This window comes from Emys orbicularis, chromosome 4 (genome assembly GCF_028017835.1).
Source record: "Emys orbicularis isolate rEmyOrb1 chromosome 4, rEmyOrb1.hap1, whole genome shotgun sequence".
In the NCBI taxonomy this organism is placed as follows: domain Eukaryota; kingdom Metazoa; phylum Chordata; order Testudines; family Emydidae; genus Emys; species Emys orbicularis.
Window position 1 is genome coordinate 43,819,472 of NC_088686.1, and position 17,212 is coordinate 43,836,683.

Genomic DNA, 17,212 nt, shown 5'->3' on the forward strand with positions numbered 1-17,212 from the left:
CTGGGATAGGGGTTTGGGGTATGGGAGGAGGTGCGGGCTCTGGGGTGAGGCCAGGGATAAGGGGTTTGGGGTGCAGGAGGGGGCTCAGGGCTGGGGCAGGGGGTTGGGGTACAGGCTCCAGGAAGGGTTTGGGGTACAGGAGGGGGCTCATGGCTGGGGCAGGGGGTTGGGGTACGGGAGGAGTTTGGGGTGCAGGAGGGGGCTCAGGACTAGGGCAGCAGGTTGGGGTGCGTGACAGGGTGCAGAATCCAGGAGGGAGTTTGGGTGTGGGAGGGGGCTCAGGGCTGGGGCAGGTGGTTGGGGTGTGAGAGGGGGTTTGGGGTGTGGGCTCCAGCCGGGCAGCGCTTACCTTGGGCGACTCCCAGAAGCGACCAGCATGTCCAGCTCCTAGGCTTAGGGGCAGCCAGGCAGCTCTGCACGCTGCCCCTGCTTGCAGTCACCGCCCCCGCAGCTCCCACTGACCGCGGGTCCCAGCCAATGGGAGCTGCAGAGTCGGCGCTCAGGGTGAAGGCAGCATGCAGAGACCCCCCTGGCATCCTCTGCGCCTAGGAGCCAGAGGGACGTGCCAGTCACTTCCAGGAGCCATGTGGAGCCAGGGCAGGTAGGGAGCCTGCCTTAGCCCCGCTGCACCGCCGACTTGACTTTTAGCAGCCTGTTAAAATCTCCTGGATTGATTTCAGTAGCCACTGGGAGATTGATTCTGGGAGATTCCAAGCCAATCCAGGAGGCTTGGCAACCCTACTCAGCAGTGGTGCCAGCCACAGAGGTCTAACAGGCCTATTAACATCCCTGTGTACACAAGGCAATAAGCTGCCAACTTCAAAATATGCAGTTGGGGGTGACAGAGCGAGAGGGATGTTGGAAATGAAAAACATGGCCGGCCCTGTGCTATGCCAGATTCCACTCCAGGCCCTCACTCCCTGGCCAGGCTTGGTGCCTTAGGGAATAGTGTTCTGCTCTGCTAGGTTTCATTCCAGGACTCAGGCTCGTCTGGCCAACCTCCCTAGAGGTGGCTATTTATATTAGGGGAGCGCCTAGGAACCCCAACCAAGGAACAGGGTCCCTCTGTGCTAGGTGCTGTATAGACATAGAAAAAAGATAACAGTCCCCACCCCAGAGAGTTCACAATCTGCATGTCAAGCAGGGTACAACAGGTGGATGAAAGATGAATGGGATGGCGGGCGATGAGGTTACAATAAAACAGAACTCAACAGGTCTAAGATTAGTGCTCTGCTTTGCCAGGCTAGAGACCTGGCTTCCATTCACACCCCTGGATGGCTTTGTGGCTGGAGAGGGGTCTCTCACCTCTAATCTAATGGTTTATCAGGTTTCATTACACCACTCTCTGTCCTTAAACCCTTCTCCCTCCCACCCATCACTGGCTTCTCCCCTGCCAGTGGGGCACAGTGTGTTCCTGTACCATGGCATTGCCCTCTGTTCTCCCCTGAGAGGGGAGCAGCTCCAGGGCATCTCCAGCTCTCCAGGGACTGATCCCAGCACCCTGCCTGCTGGTGCAATTTCTAGGCTGGCTCTGACAGGTTCTGCTCATTCCAGGGGTTTCAGACAGGCTGACAAAGGCTGCAGGGAGAACTTGATTCCATTTAGATTTTTGCACTGTGCTTATCACCTGAGCACCTTCCAGTAGCACATTAAGTAACATGACTAACATCTGTCACATGTTGTTTCTTCTCTTATCCTTTCCCCCATGGGAAGAAGCATGTGCAACGGAGTGTTTTGTTTCAGTAGGACTTTAGGGCTTGTTTGTTGTTGTTTTAGAAAATATACGTGTTGCTCTGTATATATATTAGAGAAGGCTGGTCGAAGAAGTATGCCTTGCACTTAGAATGGAAGGCGGGGGAGGTTTGTGATGGTCTGGTGGACTGCTAACAGTCTTCAAATATGTTAAGGGCTGTTATAAAGATGAGGGTGGCCAGTTGTTCTTCCTTACTCACTGAGGACGGCAGGACAACAAGCAAATCAGAAGCAAGAGAGATTTAGGTTAGATATTAGGGAAAAAAAACTTTCTAACTATAAGGGTAGTTAAGTTCTGGAACAGGCTTCCAAGGGAGGTTGTGGAATGCCCCTCATTGGAGGTTTTTAAGAACAGGTTAAACAAACACCCATTAGGCATGGCCTAAGTATACTTAATCCTGTCTCAACATGGCAGAATGGATGAGATGACCTCTCAAGGTTCCTTCCAGCCCTACATTTCTATGATTCTATGGTCCTTAGTTCTTGGGGGAGTTCATTCCACAGACCAGCCCCCCAATAAAGTTCTGTCTCCTGCCCAGATGAGAAGACCTTTATTATAGAGAGTTACATTGTACCAGAGGAGCAGAGCTGTCAACCACAGTCTTCATCTCAGAACTTTATGTGATCTTTTTAGACATGCTAGACCCAGGCCATGCAGTGCCTCCAAGATAAGGACCAAGATCTTGAATTTGATCTGAAATTCCATGAGAGAGTAGAGGACAGGTTTGCTCATGTTGGCTTGTCCTGCTGAGGAGACATGCTGCAGTGTTCTGTACTAGTTGGAGTTTCCTAGGTGCTGAAGACTTCATTCCCAGGCATATCGCATTGCTGTAGTCCACCTGAGAAGTAAAGATGTGAATAACTGAGGCCAGGTCATCATCTACCAGGATGGGACAGAGTCTCCTCGCCAACTGAGAGATTAGAAAGCATTACTTGCAGATGCTATGTGAGAGCTAAGTGTTTCAGCGAGGAATCTAAGAACATTCCTAAACTTTTGAACAAACTGACCAATTGTGGGTGTGTGCGTTCAAAGGAGACTGTGTAGGAGCTGGATTTTATAATGTACTATGAGAAATTAATGTATGATTTGATTTCTTCCTGTCAGCCACCCTTTTTGAATAGCAGAAAGGAATGATAGACCAGAACAATCCTTATGACTGATTATGGTCACCCTTTTGTTTTAGGATAAATTATAATGTCTACTATGGTTTCCTATATGTATTACAATATAGGCACTCTAGTTAAATATACATTTCTTTGTTTTAAGGTTTTAGTAAGTAAGAGACAGGATTCTCTATTGTGTCTATGTTAAGTAGATTAGAGGAACATTGAAGGCCTGGGTCTCAATGTAAATTGTCTTGGTTATTGATTGTAAAACTTAGCAAGGTTTAATTTGCAATGCCTTTTTGCTCGATATAAAATACTTCTGTTTGTATTCTCGATCTGTTTGTGTGAATGAGGACTGTATGCATCAGGAAAGGTAAGGTGTGAAGGCCATTGTTATAGCCAGAGTCAAGGAAGAAGGAGTGAAGAGACTTAAAGGACATCAAAGAATCATCAACGCGCATCCATAATGAAGGGCAGATTGATGGCCCTGAGGTAAAGGCTGGCACCCCTAAGGACAATTGATTAAATCGGAACGGAGGTGTATTGGAATGTTTACACCAATTAAGAAGTAACCAGTCACAAACTGACACAGCAAAATCCATAGGCTTCAACAGAGAAAAAAACCTATAAGAACAGGGTGCTTGGCCATGGGACTTTGGGTTCGTCTTACCACACTCCAGGAGCATCGGATCACGACCGATAGAGCCCTGCTCCCCTCTGCGACCAATCTGACTGGCCACTAGATTGATCCAGACTCTGGACTGGTAACTATAAACATCACTGCAGGAGTGTGTGTGTGTGTGTGTGTGTGTGAGTGACTGAAAGCATATGCTAACTGTAGTATTCTCAATAAATGCTGTGTATTTACCTTCCTCTCTAAAGATCCCATGTGCTTTGTATGAGCATAACAACTGCACCATGGCTGCAAACTCTTCAAAGTGCTTTGCTCTGCCCACTGGCATCACCTCTGCCCTTCTCAGGGTCAGCTTTAACCAGCTGTTTTCCATCCATGGGCTGATCTTGTCCAAACATTGGGACATTTTGGTGCTAGTGGTGTGATCACATGTGGTGAAGGACAGGTAGAGCTGTGGATCTTCTGCATACAGCTGGTACTTGAGTCCATGTCGTCTGGCTATTTCTCCCAGTGATTGTATGTAGATGTTAAAAAGGACCGGAGAGAGAATTAATCCTTGTGGGGCTCCAATTATGAGGAGGTCTAGTGGTGGAGGTGCAGTTTCCCAACACTGCTTGTTGGGTGCATCCTTCCAGGAAGGATTCAAACCATTTTAAACACATTACTTGGACTCCTGCCACCTCTCTTAGATGATACAGCAATATCTCATGGTCAACAGAGTCGAATGCTGCAGGGATTCAAGAGGATGAGAATGGAGGTCTGCCCTCTATCCACTGATAGCAGATTATCCATCATTGTCACTAAAGGGGTTTCAGTTTCATGTCCTTGCCTGAATCCAAATTGTGCTAGGACTAGAAAGTTAGCTTCAATTAGATGAGCTTGTAGTTGGACTAGAGCTAGTTCCTCTATGAGTGAGGAGTGGGAGGTTTGTTGGCTAGAACCCATGTATCCAGGCTGGGTTTCTGCAATGCTGGTTGAACTATTGCATGTTTGAAAGAGGAAGGGAAGATTCCATTTCTGAATGATGCATTGACTATTTTGGTAATGGGTGGACCCTGTTGTTCATGATTCTCTTTCACTAACCAGGATGGGCATGGGTCAGATTCCAAAGTCTTGGGTCGAGATTCCTTTAGGGTATCCAGAACTTCTTGATGTGTCAATGTACTGAACTTTGGGAATTGAGATTGGCTGTTGGGTGACGAGTACAGAAGGAACAGATCCATGCTATTTAAGAAGACTTCCAGAATGCGCATCAGTCTCACTCCTCTTCAGGGGATGGGAAGCTATGGGCTTTAACATTAACAGAAGAAGTAACCCTGTATGTGAACAGAAGCAGGTGCTATGCTGGGGCACTGCCCCAAATCGCCCAAGTGGGCTGCCCCATTCCCTCCCTGATACAGAGACCCATAAACACAATCTGGTCCTCTCGGCATCATCCCTCCCACACATTTACATTCACCTCCTTACCAATGATGACGAGGATGAAGAGCACCGTTGCCACGGCTGCAGTGATGAAGAACATGATGCTGATGTGGTAGGCCAGCTGTTCTGTGTCCTCCAAGTTGGGAACCAGAACGGGAGGGAGAACAAAGCCCACTGCAATTCCAAGCTGAGCAGAGAGATCAGGAGAGAGAGAGAGAATTAGATGGAGAGTGAGGGGGATCTCCTCCCCGATCCCCAGGCTAGGACCACCATCAAGGGACTCAGCTCCAAGATGTGACCTGCGTTTGCATGGTCAGAGGCTGGCCAGGGCCAGTCCAAGTTTATCTTCAAACCAAAAATCCCCTACTCAGTCATCCAACAATCAAAATAAAATAGAAACTAACTACTATTTGAGCAGAATCCACAACAAATAACAAGTGTGAAAGTGTACCCTACTGGCTCCACAGCTGTAGCAGTGACACTAACCAACCCCAGCTGCCTTGCTAACTCTGTCAACTTCTCCACTGGCTCACATCAGTCTAAGAAGTTTAAGTCCAAGAGGAAAGTGAGCAACAAAAGCCACACAAAGGGTTTGAAATCCTTAAGACCAGTAACATCCTAAATACAAAAATGTATTTGCTGAGGCTCAGCACCTGTTTCCATTCTGAGATGTCCTACTTTGAAAGGCTGTGAGTAGAGGCATCTGCTTCTTTGGCCTGGCTACACTCAGCATCCAACAAACACAGCACCTGTGACCATGGAGGGGGGAGGGATAGCTCAGTGGTTTGAGCATTGGCCTGCTAAACCCAGGGTTGTGAGTTCAATCCTTGAGGGGGCCACTTAGGGAACTGGGGCAAAATCAGTACTTGGTCCTGCTAGTGAAGGCAGGGGACTGGACTCGATGACCTTTCGGGGTAGTCCCTTCCAGCTCTATGAGATAGGTATATCTCCATATTTATTTATTTTTATTGGTGGCATTGACATCACCATGAAAACTGTATGCAGCCCCATGGCATACACTGGCTCATAAGTTGCCAATTTGCCAGTCTCAGAGGGAGAGGGTGGCATTTCCTTTTTCACCTTGTGACAATTTGGGGAAACTGACGATGCACAATTTACAAATTCTGTTTCAGCTAATGAATTCTCTGTATGTTTAAACCCTTCAGGTTACCTGTACTGTGTTCTTGCTTCATACTCCATGTGCAAAGGAGACAGGAGTGGCACCTGCACGACTGGATGAGTTGAGTATGAAGAATCTGACCAGGTCTATATAGGCAATACAATAAATACGCTAAATGTGGCCACATCAAAAAAATTGATTCTGCCCAGCCAGGCTGGTAACTAGGGTGACCAGATGTCCCGAATTTACAGGGACAGTCCCAATTTTTGGGTCTTTTTCTTATATAGGCTCCTATTACCCTCCACCCCCGTCCCAATTTTTCACACTTGCTGTCTGGTCACCCTACTGGTAACTAAGCAACAGATCACCTGGTAGGAGACTGATCACCGGGGGGGTTGGGGATGGGCAGGGACACAGACTGGGGGCTGCTCTTGGGCACCCCGCCTAGGGTAGGTGGAGGGTCCAGGACTCCCCATAGCGGCTTGGGCTCCCTGGGCAGCTCTTAGCACTGTCCAGCTCCAGCTTCTGGCCTGGCCGGGGGTGGGGTCTCTGGGGGAAGAGGAGGAGCAGGGGATCCAGTGCTCCTGCATGTGTCTCAGTTTTGCTTTTTGAAAAGATGGTAACTCTAGGTGAGATCCCATTTCTGGGTAACAGACAGGCTGTGTCCAGGAAGTGTGCCAGAGAGGCCAAGGAAAGACACAGTGCTGGAGCCTACTTAGACCAAGGGAGGCTTAAAAGCGCATGGGCCCAGAGTGTTGGGATCCAAACACAGCAGCCTGGTAGGTCCAGAAAGGGGAGCTTGACTAGGGCTATGACACATCCCATAGCGACCCCTTCTGGAAAGGGCTGAGACGGTCTTACCCTTACAGCAGATCAGGCTTACAGCAGTAGACCAAGTACTCACAAGTATCTGGGACTAATAGTGACACCAGCCTAAAATGCCCTCCTCAAAGAACAGAGAGAAATCTGCTGTTTTGATCCAAATGCCTGAGCCCTTGTCTAATAAAGGGGGAGTCAAAATGCACTCAACATGTTTGTGGCTGCCTACAAAAGCTGCTCTTTTGTCCACATTTCATTGCGTGCAGCTATGTTGCAACCAAGGCTCAGCTCCCAACAAGAATATTTACCCACTCCTCCAGCTTTGTGTGCCAGTGCTCTTCACCCCTTCATCTCCCCCACATCATCATAAAAGAGTGCCTGGGGACAGCCCAACTCTTGCCAGTTCCCAGAGAGAGGTTATTTACACACACTCCCCTGTATGGGGCAGAAGTGGTTACTCACTTCAGTGTTGCACTAAGTTCCTCCATTATCTCGTTTTCAAGCTAAAAAATTGTCCGGGCAGTGACAGGCTCGACCAAGCACACACAAGGCTTTCTAGGAGCTGCAGAAAGAGAGCTGCAAAGCAGCACCTTAAGCAATTCTCTCACTTGCCTGACACATTTCCAAATCTCTTCTGAAGCCTGAAGCATTTGAATGTGACTTAGCAGCATCAAATTAACCAGAATGGTAGAAGCAATGAAAATTGTGCCTCCTTCTTCCTACCCAACCCCAGTTATTCATGCTTCACCATCACCAACAGAGCATCCACAAACCCATCCTCACAGTGGGAGAGGAAGTAGAAGCTATGAAAAATATGGAAACGAGGGGGCATTCAAGCTAGGGCAACTTCCTTGTTATAGAGAGATGCATTTATCATCATCATCAGATAGTCCCTTGTCCCAGTGAAGGGAACCTTATGAAGTGTTGACCTTCCCCACCCCGATCACAGAAAGATAATCACAACAAACCTATTAGTTTTGCTGTAAAGTTTTAGCTTCCACTGTAACAATAGTGAGCATTTCTATAGACCTCAGTATCTTCACAGTCCTCCATTGAGAGGGTCAGCTAGTATCACTATCCCCATTTTACAGACAATGAAGGAGATGCACAGAGAGGGAAGGGAAAGGGACTTGTCCAAGATCACACAATTGTCCACTCTGTCTTCCAACAAATAAAACTCCCCAGTAATTCATGCTAATCAGACTTTGAAGGTTCACCATCAAGGTTGCACACTCCTTTAATGATTATCAGTGTGTTTGGGGATATGTTTTCTTTAAACAGTGTGTCGGCAGCATCAAGGTTTCCAAATAAACGTCTGATCTGCCAACACTTGCAGTTGGGAAAGGAAAGGTCTCTGCCCTTTATACACCAAACCATTTATCTGCACTCTCCCTCCTCCATGCAACAATGAAGAGACCTGAGTCAGGGAAGAATGCTCTGTCCTTCAGACATTATCTCACTTCAGTGCTGGAGCCAGAAACACATTTAACTTACAAATTATTAACCCTCACAATCTCTGACCAAGCTCCTCATGTGTCAGGCACTGTCTTGGAATTTATCTTTATTATGGGGCGCTGCGGTAAACCAGGGTCGGGACTCCCAACAGGCATCACTTTGGGGTTCACCTTTACTTCAGAGATGCCTGTGACAGGTTGGATCACAGAAACCCCCTTGGGAGCTGCCACCTGATGTGCCAAGACTACCCCTGCTTGTTTTCCCTGCCAGCTCAGGACTCCAGCACCCTGTCTTGCTGAATTAGACACTCCAGTCTGCTCCAACACAGACCCAGGGTCTGAATCACTTGCCCCAAAGCTGCAAGTTTACCTGAAAACAGCTTACAGTAGTGTGCTTGGCTTTAGCACTCAGATGCTCAACTCCCAATGGGGTCTAAACCCAAATAAATCCGTTTTACCCTGCATAAAGCTTATGCAGGGCAAACTCATAAATTGTTCGCCCTCTATAACACTGATAGAGAGATATGCACAGTTGTTTGCTCCCCCAGGTATTAATACATACTCTGAGTAAATTACTAAATAAAAAGTGATTTTATTAAATACAGACAGTAGGATTTAAGTGGTTCCAAGTAGTAACAGACAGAACAAAGTAAGTCACCAAGCAAAATAAAATAAAATGCGCAAATCTATGTCTAATCAAACTAAATACAGATAATCTCACCCTCAGAGATGCTTCAGTAAGTTTTTCTCAGACTGGACACCTTCCAGGCCTGGGCACAATTCTTTCCCCTGGTACAGCTCTTGTTCCAGCTCAGGTGGTAGCTAGGGGATTCTTCATGATGGCTCCTCTCTCTTTCTCTTCTGTTCCACCCTTTTATATATCTTTTGCATAAGGCGGGAACCCTTTGTCCCTCTGGGTTTCCACCCCCCCTCACTGGAAAAGCACCAGGTTAAAGATGGATTCCAGTTCAGGTGACATGATCACATGTCACTGCAAGACTTCATTGCCCACTTGCCAGCACACACATATACAGGGAGACTCACAGGTAAACAGCCATCTGCAGACAATGGGAGTCATCAAGATTCCAAACCATCATTAATGGCCCACACTTTACATAATTACAATAGGCCCTCAGAGTTACATTTTATATTTCTAGTTTTAGATACAAGAGTGGTACATTTATACAAATCAGATGATCATACTCAGTAGATTATAAGCTTTGTAATGATACCTTACAAGAGACCTTTTGCATGAAGCATATCCCATTTGCTTTATAGTCACTTATTATCAAATTTTTATAAAACTATCCCAGTTACATTATATTCACTTATTATCATGTTTTTATAAAACCATATAGACTGCACAATGTCACAATGCCAACCAAGGTAAACCAGTGGGAATGACTAATAAAAAGGGACCAATCCTGCCATTCTGTTGCATTAGGCAGGATTAAAACAATACACACACAAGGGGCACACATGTCATGTTTCAGAGCACAACTCAACCACTAAAAAGGAGTTAGGAGGAAACTTCTATGAGTAAGTTGTGTCCATCAGTGGGGTTTCTTGAACCTGAAGCATCTGGTATTACCACTGTCAGAGACAGGACACTGCACTAGATGGACCCCTGATCCTATCTGGAGTGGCAATTCCTTCCTTCCCACTTTTAGTCAAAAACAAACCACTGTGACACTAAGCACTCTTGTATTCACACCCTACATGGTACTGTAATAATCATTGCACAAAATATGCTTTGTGAGGTATCATTTGAAAACTAATAACTCACTGATCATTAATATTCTTGTGTGATGTATGTATGCAATGGCTATTAAGAGTTATGAATATATGCTGGAATTATAACAAAAGTGTGTATTTACCTCAGTTCACATATAAGCAGTAAACAGATCCATCAAGCTAACAAGGTGTGGAGGCAAACCTCACACTAACAAGTGGGGGAGAGGACAGCATGGTGTCTACACCCAGCAGGAGAGAGAAGCCTGGTCTGGGTTTTACTTGTCAGAAGAATCCATTCAAAGGTTTACAGGTCTAGAAATACAGGGTGCTGAACCTTAAGTGATAAGCAACTGAATTAACTGATTGGTTCAATAAAAGATATTACCTCACTCACCTTGTCTCTTGAAGCAAAGTCATTGAACTTTGAGAGATATAAGCAAAGATAGAAAGCCATTTTAGGCATCCATCACTAGACAGACACAAGGGGCTAGAGTTCTTGCAAACCAAAAAAGATGGGTTCTTTAACCAAGTGACAGGTTTCAGAGTAGCAGCCGTGTTAGTCTGTGTCCGCAAAAAGAACAGGAGTACTTGTGGCACCTTAGAGACTAACAAATTTATTAGAGCATAAGCTTTCGTGGGCTACAACCCACTTCTTCGGATGCATATAGAGTGAAACATATATTGAGGAGATATATATACACACGGACAGAGAGCATGAACAGGTGGGAGTTGTCTTACCAACTCTGAGAGGCCAATTAAGTAAGAGAAAAAAAACTTTTGAAGTGATAATCAAGATAGCTCAGTACAGACAGTTTGATAAGAAGCAAGTGTGAAAATACTTACAAGGGGAGATAGATTCAATGTTTGTAATGGCTCAGCCATTCCCAGTCCTTATTTAATCCTGAGTTGATTGTGTCTAGTTTGCATATCAATTCCAGCTCAGCAGTCTCTCGTTGGAGTCTGTTTTTGAAGTTTTTCTGTTTTAAGATAGCCACCCGCAGGTCTGTCATAGAATGGCCAGACAGGTTAAAGTGTTCTCCAACGAGTTTATTTGAAACAAAGGAAAACCTGGAGCTTTTCGAAGCAGCCAGTAATTGGTGTTTAACCGCCAGCTGAGGCATGAGGACTTTTGGGTCTATGTGTGGGTCTACAGCCCACCACAGGGGCTGGGCTATAACTAAGTTTAGGAGCATTGCTTTCCCCCCTCTTCTGTGAATGGACAGAGCTGGGTTGGCTGTAGCTTATCTTCCCCTACCAGAAATACAAGTGAGAATAAAGTGGTGATGAGAGAATGAAGCAGCTTTAGCCCCTTATCTTTTTTTCCTTCCCTCAAATCTGAGATAAAACAAGTCTCTAGGAGGGGGCTCGCAGATACTGTCTGGGAAGGGGTGGGGGCCCAAAGAGAACTTGCCTGCCCCTGTGAAGAGGCTTGTAGGACTAGATGCTAGGTTGGTTTGGGTGTACATCTTGAGGAGGGGCAGGAGCGTGGCGCAGAGACAGTGTCATTACACTAGAATTTTTCTGAATCTCATGAAATACTGTAGCTATGTGGCATGTTACTGTGCTGAGGGGGCAGGTTGGAGTCTGCGAAGCTAGAGTCGTTAGCCGTAAAAAGCACAAAATATACTGATTGTAGGGATTGATAAGTTTCTCCACAATGGCCTGTTCTCCGTGAAATCGGTGGGATTTGGTGTAACCGCCTCGCTTGCTCAGTCAGGGATGCCCTACGGTGATTTCAGTTAATGAAGAGAAAACTGAGATTGTAATTTGGTAAAGATGAGAGCATAAAGAACATATTCAAATACCTGAACATCAGGCACTTAACTTCCAGTACGTGTTTCTTCTGCTACCCTTGTATCTGAAACATAGGATGTGGATGTCACAGCATGGGGGTTCAAATCCAGACCAGCGAGGGTCACCACTTGCCCTATAACTGTGGGTGCCTTGGTTTGCTTCTGGAGCTCCCACCCTGGGCCATTCACAACTAGCCTCCAAGCATGCAGGCCACACCCTGAATTTCTGTATGCTAGAAAGCTCTGGTTCAGCACCTCTGACCCTAGCAGCCTGTGTACAGCCCCACAGTGGCTTACACCTGCCTTGTTTATTACTTCCAGGGTGACCCCACACACTCCCAGTCCCGAATTTTCCTCAAATCGTGTCTCCTGAAGTGTCAAGCCCTCTTGTGAAGAGCTCAGAGAAATAATAAGGTTCGTTTCTCCTGTAAAGAGACAAAACCACATCACAGATTATAAATTTACCTGGGGGTAAATACACTGTTCCCTTCAAACACAGCACTGAGTTGGTTTATGGTAAAAATGAAATAAATTTATTAACAAAATATACATAGGATTAAGTGAGTTCAGGTATAAGAAATGACGAGAGAAAGAGTTACAACAAAACAAAATATGCTGCTAAAAGTCTAAAACATAATCTAGCCAGATACAGGCTTTGTTCAAGATGCTTTCTCTCACCAGAAGCATTATTATTCCCATTTTACAGATTTAACCCCTGTATTAGCAAAGGGCCCAGTTTATGAGTAAGGGCAAATATATTTTACAAGTTAGCAAGCATGTTCCATTTGCAGTGTCTCACCGGGAAGGATGGTTCTGTGACTAAAGTACAGAACAGGAGTCAGGAAATCTATGTTATTCCTGGCTCTGCCACAGGCTTCCTGCAAGATCTTGGACTAGACTCTTTGCCTCTGTGCCTCAGTTTCCCTTCCTGCAAAAATAAGGATGATGGGACTGATCTACCTGACAGGGTGTGGTGCTGAGATTGTTTGCAAAGCATTGGGAGAAGCCTTCTCTGGAAGGCATTGGGATCCTCACCTCTCCCCACAAGGAGGTGCATATAGATACTCAGCTCCCCACCGTACTTCCCACTGGTGTCTTCTCAGAGCACCATTAAATTATTTCCAAACATAAACAAGATGTTTCCCCCAACACCCCAGATACTCAAACACGCTCACTTAAGGGCACTATAAACCTGGGGAGAGAGCTAGAAGGGAAGAGAAAATAAAATCCATGCAATCCCCCTCTGAAATAGTGAGATGATGTGGCGAGAAGAGTGTTATGTTGTGTGCTTAACCTTCTCTCAAGCCTAGAATGCAGTGAGTTAATGGGTTCTCAGTCTGGTTCCCAGTGGACACCAATTAGCCAACCTTATTGGCAGTCTCATTAGAAAGACCAAGGACTGAATGGATTGCGGAGAATGAATGTCCCTCTCCCCCTCACCCCATCCATCCCTCCTCATCAGGGTTAAGGGGCACATTGGCAAGGCAGGGGAGGGGAGGGAAAAGCTGGCAGACCAACAAGTCCTGTCCCCATTATGGGGACAGAGAACTTTAGAGTGTAGGGTTCCCAGTGCTGCCCCTTTCACCAGCACAAAATTCATATGAATGCTTTGAACTTTACATAGGCAGTGAGAGCTCAAAGCCAAGTATGTCCTGCACAATGGGAACTAGCCTCTGGCCTGAGAGACAGGGTAAGGTGCCCAGTGACTGATACCCCAGCACACAGGGCCTGCTCCAGCCACCCCAAGCAAGGAATGTAGAACTCCAACCCCACCATTAAGGCAGGTTTCCCCAAGATGGCTCCCTGCATCAGGAGCTCCAGCATCACTAGAAGTAGCACTAGGACTCAGTTTGTTCAGCCTTCAAGCAGGTACCAGAGCCCTGATTACACAGGTGTCAGATATGGGTTATTTCTCCAGCTGTTGCCCTCACATAGAGGGCTGAGCATTGCCACTCCCTCAGTGCCCTCCCTAAATCCTCTCCTTACACCACAGTTGCCACCGTTCAGCAAACATTGCTCTGTTGTTTTACTGTTTTAAATGTCTGTTGCTCTGAATGGGAATTTCTAAGCCAGCTACAGATACAGGCTCTGGTCTCCATAACACCAGCCAGGCAGCAATCCTGCCACCTCTCTGCTCCCAGGTGAGGGATTAAAGACATGGCCTGATTCCCACCCAGCTTCCCCCAGGGGCTGAGAATACATCAGCCACTAACACACACATTCTCTTCTGGGGGTGCTGGAACAATGGCTGCTGGGGGTACAGCATCCCCCCCCCCCCCCCCGCTTGAAATAGTAATAGCAACCAAATGCATGGCTTCCTTCATATACAGGGTTTATAGTTTGGTTCAATGGCTTTCAGCACCCCCACTATACAAATTGTTCCAGTGTCTTGCCCTCATTCCCTGCCTTTGGGTTGGCCACTGACAAAGAGACTTGCTAGGCCCTCCCATTCCCCCCATCCCACTCACCGGCAGAAGGGCTGCCTATTGCCTTACAACTACAGGGGGCACCAGCAGGCTTCTCTTGGTGGGTTGTTAAACTCCATTCATTTTTAAACCATTGAGTTGGATAGAGCCAGTGCCTTATACCAAGATAACATTGTATGCTAGCCCAGCATTTCAGCCAACCGAGCACAATAGTGCCCCAAACTGAAGTCTTTCAGAAGTCAAACAAAGCTGCACTCTGTCCACTCTCTGGGGAGAAGTGCCTGTCACTATCCTACAGGCAGACTAGTAACTTCCAGCAGGTACCATGAAATTCCGGGCAGAGCCTCTGCACTGGAACAGACAGAGCAGCACAACAAGGAGCATACATGCAACTGCTGGGAACAAGTTGCAGACAACACCAGATCTGAGCCATTTATCCAGCAATAAGAGTAGTTGAAGGCCTCACATTTAACCCAGAATGCTAACATTTTCCCCAAGGAATTTATAGATAAGAGTAGCAACTGCTGCGGGGGGGGGGGGGGGGGGGCAGATTATCCCAGTTTCGGAGGGGGGCCAGGGGAATATTCAAATGCATTTAAAAATCATCAATCAGATCCCATAAAAATGAGATAATCATAATCTTTTAAAATGAACATATTTTGGGTCTTTATTTGCCTTCTGGATTACCAGCTCTTAAGTGGTCACATTTTCAAGCTTTTCTCCACAGCCAAGCAGTTTAGAAACTTAGTTTCATCTTAGAGGGGGGAAAGGTGAGATTCTCATACTCACTTGGCTTCAGAAGCTGGGGATTAAAGAAAAATACTAACTGGCACAGGATTCTTAATAAAATATGGAGAATCGGCAAGACATTAAAGAATCCACCAAGTTTCAAGTCTGAATACAGTAACTGTTAGTTATCAGGAGACAGATAATTTTTCAGACCTGTGGAGCACAAGCTGGCCAAATAACAGAGTCCTGCTCCAAACAGCTTACAGTCTAAAGGCACAACGGAGTACCTCATCCAGGGGCATCTGGTCTGTTCAGTTATGGGCTGAGGGTAGAACCCTTTTACAATCAGAATGAAATGTAGCTCTATACCAGCCCATATAAGCCAGTGTAAAATACATTGTTTCATCATTACCAGTTACATTTTACAACAGGGAAAATGTAGTTTCATTGATCAGGGAATCCACCTCCCTCCTGCCCCCCCATTCCGCCAGGGGACACATGTGACCCATTCTGGGAAGCATTGATCTAGGATCCCAAAAGGCTGATTTAGTGAGAGAGGAGCCCCTGCATATGGAGTATGTGGCTCAGGACTACATTTAAATACCCAGACACTTGCTGGAGTCAACACCAGTCAAACTCTTACAGAGTTCTGCAGCTCCCTAAAGTAACAGATGGAAAAGGGCAGGGCTCCAGTAGCATCACATGTAGGTTGGGCTATGTGAAGCTGGATATAATGCAAATACATTATAGGAACTGCATGGTTAGAGGAAACATGATCACATGCAAGACAGCCCAGCAGCCTCCCAACCCCCACAAAGTCTGTGCTATATGCAGGACAGAAATAACAGAAGGTTACAATTGTTGCTAAATTCTGTAGTGGGCCAACCAGGTTGTAACACAGTTCAGCCCAGTGCCCTGCTAAGACACTTTGCTTTAGCCCTGGTAGAGATGGAAGCTAAAACAGTTTCTCAGCCTGGTTGTGACCTGTTTCAACCACATGCAAGTTCCACCACCACTGCTAAGCTCTATTGTTTTGGCTGCGTAGACAGGCTGTGCTTGGATTGCCTGAAGTAAGAGTACTACCCAACCTTTGCTCAGGCGAAGGTGTTGCCTAGTGGAGGGGAAAATAGAATGTATTTGGGCAACCGATCCTTTCACCACCACCATCTCACAAATTACAACCACCACAGAGGAGAGGAAAGAGAGCCATTTCACTGCCATTGTGACAAAACAGAGAGGAGCTAACTCTCAGGAGTCTTCTGAGAAAGGGTTCAGTCCTGAAGGCGAAAGCAGAAGCGGTTGAGGAATGCTGCCGAGCCACATATGGACAGTTCCACAGGCTGGGAGTCAGCACTATGTTCTAAGCAAATCACACCTACCCTCAGTTCCTAGGATCCCCAGCTCAAGCACACAACACACAATAGCTACAGCTTCTTCACAAATGCAAATCCAGATCAGCCTGCACATTGCTGGGGAGAAAAGCAGGATTAAAAGCAAAAAGCAAAGCAAAGACACTTGACTGTGTCTGGGGAGCAGGAGGGGAGGAAGGGGTTGTTGTGGTTAGATACTGGACTGTGACTCAGAGCTGGGTTCTGTTCCCAGATCTACCCTAGATTCACTTCATGATCTTGGGCAAGTCTCTCTGTGTCTCAGTCCCTCCATCTGTAAAATGGGGACAATGGTATTTAACTAGCACTCCAGGGTGTTGGTAAATTACATGTTTGAAAGCTTCTGATATTTTGGAGGGATGGGGGTGCAACAGACCAAAGAAATAGATATAGATTAGATAGATAGGCATCACCTGGTTAAAAAGGGGCACCAAGCCCCACTCCCTAAAAGACACCAAAGATAATCATGCCCCCAAGATGGGATGTTAGCTTGCAAACGCCTCTTGCCAAAGAAAGTTTCTTGAGTGAGGTTGGTTGAGAGCTACTCCCAGATGAATGTTTTCCTATTGTAGGGAGATTAGTCCAGAGCAGAGAAACTGGCATCCCAGAATGCTCTGCAGCTTCCTTCATGCCTTGTCTGGGAACTCATTCTAAGCAGGCATAGTGCTGCTCTACTCTTCTGCACCTTCATTAAGGCACATATCCAGACAGTCACCTCCCAGATCTCTCTCTGTGTTTCCAGTGCACGTATCACCACAGCAGCAAAAGGCCATGGACTCTCAAGCGTGGCAAATTTACCACAAATGAGCCAGACAAATTCCAGTTAAATCCCTC

At 46.4% G+C, this 17,212-nt stretch overlaps 1 protein-coding gene across 2 annotated transcripts in view; it reads right to left on the reverse strand.

The window, feature by feature from the left end:
• Positions 1-17,212, reverse strand: part of FLVCR2 (FLVCR choline and putative heme transporter 2) — a 49,756-nt gene that overhangs the window by 24,454 nt on the left and 8,090 nt on the right. For both annotated transcript variants that reach the window (XM_065403156.1, XM_065403155.1), the window contains exon 2: positions 4,961-5,102. In XM_065403156.1, coding sequence (XP_065259228.1) covers positions 4,961-5,102 — 142 coding nt within the window. The remainder of the gene's footprint in view (positions 1-4,960; positions 5,103-17,212) is intronic.